At 31.4% G+C, this 6,478-nt stretch overlaps 1 protein-coding gene across 1 annotated transcript; it reads right to left on the reverse strand.

The window, feature by feature from the left end:
• Positions 1 to 268: 268 nt before the first annotated feature.
• Positions 269 to 1,132, reverse strand: LOC135949851 (uncharacterized). The gene has a single exon (XM_065499302.1). The coding sequence runs from the start codon at positions 1,130 to 1,132 to the stop codon at positions 269 to 271; it is 864 nt and encodes a 287-aa protein (XP_065355374.1).
• Positions 1,133 to 6,478: the final 5,346 nt, after the last annotated feature.

Below are 6,478 nucleotides of genomic sequence, written 5' to 3' on the forward strand. Positions count from 1 at the left end.
TTATTTCGTATGGCTGGTTTCCAAATGGTTTTATAAAGTTTGAATGTATTTTCATATTTACTTATATTCTTTTCCTCCACATGTGTTTCTAATAATATAAATATTTCATTTTGTTTTATGAAATCAAAAAAATCTTGATGAAGATATTTATTTTCTAGCTCATGAACATTATAAGACATGATTTTAAATTTTAGTTCCTTGTTTGTATTATTTAAAGCTACATTAACATTTCTACTTAAAGTTAAACTATTTTTATTGAATTTGTTTATTAGTTTTTTGGATTAATTGTTTCAAAAAATGCCTTATAGTTAAAATTTAAATCTCGCACTTTCTCACCATATAGCTGTCTTAAAACTTCTTCTCCAGTGTTTTGCCCAGACATCAGTATTTTATTTTTATTCCAGAAAAAACGTTTTTCATCCACCACAAGTTTATCGTCTTTAACGGTTACTTTTTTATTTTTGTCAGCTTTTAAAAGACATTGTTTTAACTGAAGCATTATTTTTTTATCGGTTTGTCTTTCTAAGCATAGATCACGCTCAATGTATATAGGTTTTCCTTTCAGATTTTTGACATGCTTAAAAATCTCCATTACCATTTCAACAGACTTCAATTCAACCATAACCGTCATCTTGTTATTTCTTTCAAATATTTTTTTGGTTTGTTCTATTTCCACTTTAGTTGATAGCTTGAGATCATCTTTAAACATGTTTTTGACTGCACTATAGCATGATTTTTGGGCTTCCAGACCTTTGATTATTAATTTCTTCCTTCCAAGGGCTTCTTCCAGTCGTCTCATTCTTTTTTGGTCCTCTTCTCTTTCTTTTTTAAGATTTTTTATTTCATCTTCCAGCACTTTATTTTCATCAGCTAATTTACGAACTTCTGATTTTACCTCCATTATATTTTCTTTAACTTCAAGAATATCGTTTTTTGTAGGCATATTCTTTAATTTGTCATCAAAAATCTTTGCCATTAGGTCTATTAATTCACTTGTCGACATTTTACCAACTTCATTTTGCGTTGCTGTTTTTTCTGGAGATATTTCATTTATTTTTCGTTTAGGTGTTTGCTGATTTATTTCGCTTTTAGATAATTTTGGCGTAAAGAAAAATTCATGGGGTTTGCTCATGTTTCTGTTGTTAAATGATAACGATTTACAAAACGGTTACGGTCACGGTTGCGCTAAAGTTACTTATATCAGTCGGTAATGCAGTGTATCCAAAATCCGATGGTATGGCAGCACTATCACCTGTGCATTAACAAAACCCATTTTTGGTAGAGTGAAACAGCTGTTTGAACTTTTTTTTGTTTTCGTGATTTTGAGTGTTTTTGATCTTTTATATTAAAATGAATATTTCCAGTGAATTTACGAACTTTTAATAAAAAACTTTGGCAAACTTTATTTAAAAACAACAATCCAGTTAAAGGACCACTGAAATAATTTATCTTTATAAGATGAGGGCGATGTAATATGTCTCCTTGCTGTGATTTAAGGTACCAAAACGTTCTTCCAAAACCTTTTTTTTTATATAAATGAGGAGCGTACGTAAAAACACGACCAAATCTTTGGTATATCGAAACAGATATGTCCGATATGTTGTCCGTAAATACAATTAAGTCCGACTTTAGTTCTGACGAACATAAGTACCCATTAACTCCTAGCCAAAATTCCCAATTAGAAGCTATTATTTTGAATTACAGGGTTTGGGCAGAACCTGCTTAATTAAGCATGATATAGACGTTGGCAATGCCACGCCTATAAAACAAAGGTTCTATCCAGTTTCTCCTGCTGTGGAGAAACTGATGTATAAAGAAATAGATAGAATGTTGGCTTTAGGTGTGATTGAGCAATCGTCATCACCTTGGAGTTCACCCATGCGCTTGGTTGTCAAGCCAAATAAAGTCCGCCTGTGCCTAGAAGCCAGGAAGGTCAATCTAGTGACCACAAAGGATGCATATCCTCTTCCGAGTATCGAGGGAATTTTTGCGAGACTTCCAAGGGCAAACCTAATGTCAAAATTAGATTTAAAAGATGCATATTGGCAGATCGGCCTAGCCGATCGTGCAAAACCTCTTACGGCGTTTACAGTTCCTGGTAGGCCTCTTTACCAGTTTAAAGTAATGCCTTTCGGGCTCTGTAACGCGCCGCAAACAATGTGTCGTCTGATGGACGAACTTATACCACCTGATCTAAAACAATGCGTCTTTGGCTATCTGGACGATCTTGTGATTGTCTCAGAAGATTTTCCCACACACCTCTCAGTTCTAGTAAGAATCGCTCAAGAATTTAGGAAGGCCAACTTAACACTAAATATTTCAAAATCTCGTTTTTGCGTTACTGAAACTAAATACTTGGGTTATGTCATTGGAAATGGGGGTATAAAAACAGACCCAGAAAAAGTTGATGCAATTCATGCATGGCCTGTCCCCAAGAATATAAAGCAGGTACGAGGATTCCTGGGCATAGCTGGCTGGTATAGACGGTTTGTCCCAAATTTTTCCTCAATAGTTTTCCCTATTACGGAAGTATTGTCCACTAAAAAGAAATTCTGTTGGACTGATGAGGCGCAAAAAGCATTTCAACACATAAAATCTCTCCTGATTTCTGCTCCAATTCTTTCAAATCCCGATTTTAGCAAAAAGTTCTACATACATTGCGATGCTAGTGATTTCGGTATTGGTGCTGTTTTGGTTCAGCTAGACAACGAAGGACACGAAAAACCAATCGCGTTTATGTCAAAAAGCTGAACACAGCACAACACAATTACAGTGTAACCGAAAGAGAGTGTCTGGCAGCAATAGAGGCAATAAAAAGATTCAGATGCTAGATCGAGATGCAAGAATTCGAGGTCATTACAGACCATTCTAGTCTCGTATGGCTAATGAGACAAAGTGATCTGTGTGGAAGACTTGCACGCTGGATGTTTAAGCTACAAGGCTACAAATTTACAATTAGCCACAGGAAAGGTAAAGACCATATTGTACCAGATGCCCTCTCTCGGATACACTGTAATGAAGTCTCTGGAGTTGAACTAGCTGATCCCGAAATAGATCTCGATTCTGAGCATTTCCTAGATCAAGATTATGTAGATCTTATTACTAAAATCAACGGAAATGCCACAAAATATCCGGATTTGAAAGTAATAGAAAAATTTGTGTATATTAGAACAGATCATTATACGGGAGAGGAAATGCAACAACAAGATGCCTGGAAGCTATGGGTTCCAAAACAATTACGGCGGTCCGTTATATCTAGAGCATATGACTCTGCAATATCTTCTCACAGTGGTATGGGTAAAACTCTAGAAGTTATTCGACGTCATTTCTACTGGCCAGGTATTGTACTTGACGTAAGAAGTTATATTCGTAAGAGTGAGGTTTGTAAAACCACGAAATTGCCCAATTTTATTACCAAACCTGAAATGGGAAAACCAGCAACAACTACTCGTCCCTTTCAACGCCTATATATAGACATTTTAGGTCCTAACCCGAGAAGTAAGAGAGGGAACATAGGTTTACTAATAGTATTGGATCATCTAACCAAATTCCATTGGTTATGTCCGATGAGAAAGTTTACATCCTCTATAATTAAACTGTTTTTACATGAACAAATTTTTAACGTATATGGTATTCCAGAGCATATAATAAGTGATAATGGTTCTCAGTTCAAGTCAAATGAACTAAACGCATTTTTCACAGAACTAGGTATCAACCACATTTATACTGCTGTGTACTCACCGCAATCCAACGCATCCGAACGTGTAAATCGGTCGTTGATAGCTGGTATTCGTGCATTCTTAAAAAAGGATCAAACTTTATGGGATGAAAATTTGAGTTCTATAAGTTGCGCTTTACGAAACACCGTACACCAAGCTATTAAAACTTCATCACCCATGGGCATTCATACAGACTTTTGAAAAATATTAGTATGCTTAATGAACCTGTATCACCACTTTTACGAGATGATAGTTTATCTATTATAAGAAATAAACTTCGGAAACACATTGCCGATGCCTACCAGATAAATAAAAAACAGTATAATCTTCGAACTCGTCCAATTTCATATTCTGTTGGTCAATTTGTATATCGAAAAAATTTCGCACAAAGCAATTTTGAAAGAAAATTTAACGCCAAACTAGCACCTTCATATATTAAAGCAAAAATTGAAGAGAAAGTGGGTCAAAACTACTACATCTTAGAAGATTTAGACGGCAAAGTCGTTGGTACTTTCCATGCAAAAGACATTAGAGAGTAATGTTCTTTTTCCTCATAATACTTTAGCATAAAATGCAAGTATTACGCGGTTTTGTAGTGAACATTTCTGTTACACATAATTTCAAATATTATTAAACTTTTATTTTCATGTTTAGGTATATTTTTATATCAGTCATTTATTGTACGTATCTTATTATAATATTCTTATGAATAAAATTTTTATGAACTTAAACTAAATCTAGAATTATATAACTGTATTTATAAATACCTACAAAATTACTAATAAATAAAACTAAAAAAAAAATAACAAATATTAAAATCTATAAAATGTTTAAAATATGAGATGCAAATATAAACAATTTAAAGATAACGATCTGAACAAAAGTGGCTGTGTGAAAAATTTATATTTTATACAGTACCTAATAAAGTGGTTTGTATCCTGGCTTATTGCAGATATTTGTCATCACTTTTTTTTAGTTATGCCCATATGTATCTACGTTTGTATATACATACATATTACATTCCAATCTCTAATGAGAGGCTTATTGATTTTTAGGAACGTGTTGATTATTTCTTTTTCTTTTTTAACTCCAACGCATTAACAAGTCATTATAAACTTTGGTCGGACAATTATATTTTGCAAGATTGAAACATAAAAAAATTATACAGTTATAATTGTTAAACTGTGAAACTTCTTCATAAGTATTTTTTTTATAAAATTTAACAAAACTCAATATTTGTTCTACATTTTGGCATACTAAGAGATAAGATTTGAATAAAAATCAAATTAGTGAGACAAAATTAAATAAAATTTATCTAAAATTGTGTGCAATAACTAAATTATAATAATTTTGCACAGTGATCCGAGGAAATCTTGAACCATTCATCTTTGGAGTCTCATTGATCAAGAAATTGATGGTAAAAATAGTCCACAGGAATAATATCCTAAGTGTTTACCAACTCCATATAATAAGCCCAAAAATATTCGTAAAAATCCGTTCAAGGTAAATTATAATGGTTACAAATTTTTCTTAATAAATTTTAATTTAAATTCCTCGAATAGATTTTCTATTTTTCTATTTCCAAACACTTTTGTCAATGCTATCTATTTCATCATCACTGCTTTTGTTATCGTGGAGAAGTTATACAATGAGACACGGGTAACCGTTAGCTTTTGTGACGTCACCTAACTGAAAGCTAAATTTGCCTAATATTGAAAAGTGATGAAGATGATAAAATGTATAATCATAAAACACTAACATGCAGAAATAAGAAAACGTAAAACTTAAAACGTAAAGAAACAATAATAACTTAAAGTAATGCTTCAATTATTAAAATTTTGCTCGAATGATAAAATAATATCCAGTTTAAATTAAAACTTAATAAATAAAAAAGGATAAAAACTTAAATTAATGCTTAAAAGCTAAAAAATTGCACATTTGTCCGAATCATAATAAATAATATCACAGTTGCTAAATAAATTTGTTCGTATCACGAACAAATTTATTTAAATTAATCTTAGAATCTAAAAATTGCACATTTGTCCGAATCATAAAGTAAAATCACAGTTGCTAAATCCATTTGTTATCACAGTTTAAATATTGCATAATTTTCTAACCTTAATTAAGAATTTCTTTCTATAATTGTAAGTTTCTTTATTTCATAATACATATAAGTAAATAAGTATGGTATGTATAAAAATTAAAAACTAATTTAGTATTACCCTAATATTAATTTAACCAAAATTCCTTAATATATGCATGTAGTATGAAACATTTTTCGATTTAATAGAACAACAACCAACGAAACAACAAATACAGATGTTCGAAGAGGCCTCTACGTCATCCAAACACAACTTGTTATAAATGTTGAGTATTATCAGTTGGTGAATGATCAAACTTTTCTCTTAATTCCTATTATATTCATACATACTTGCATATTTCTTATTAACAGAAGCAACAACCAAAAGCTTGAGTAATCAAACATGTTTGATTAAAAATTAAAATGTTGTGCTCTGGTTTTTGTTTCTATCTCTCTTGCTTATATATTTAAAAGTATCTTGTACCAGTTTTTTTTTTCTTAATTTTGTTTTGGATTGAGTTTTATACTGTATAAAGAAAAAGGGACATATTCCCATATATAATTATTATGTTATTCTATATAGAAATAACTTTAAGAAAATTAGATAAGTTTGTTAGGATTTCATTTATACTTTCTTGGCAACTTTTATTAATAGATTGTTTATTTTTTTCATAAAATA

Source organism: Calliphora vicina, chromosome 1 (genome assembly GCF_958450345.1).
Source record: "Calliphora vicina chromosome 1, idCalVici1.1, whole genome shotgun sequence".
In the NCBI taxonomy this organism is placed as follows: Eukaryota; Metazoa; Arthropoda; class Insecta; order Diptera; family Calliphoridae; genus Calliphora; species Calliphora vicina.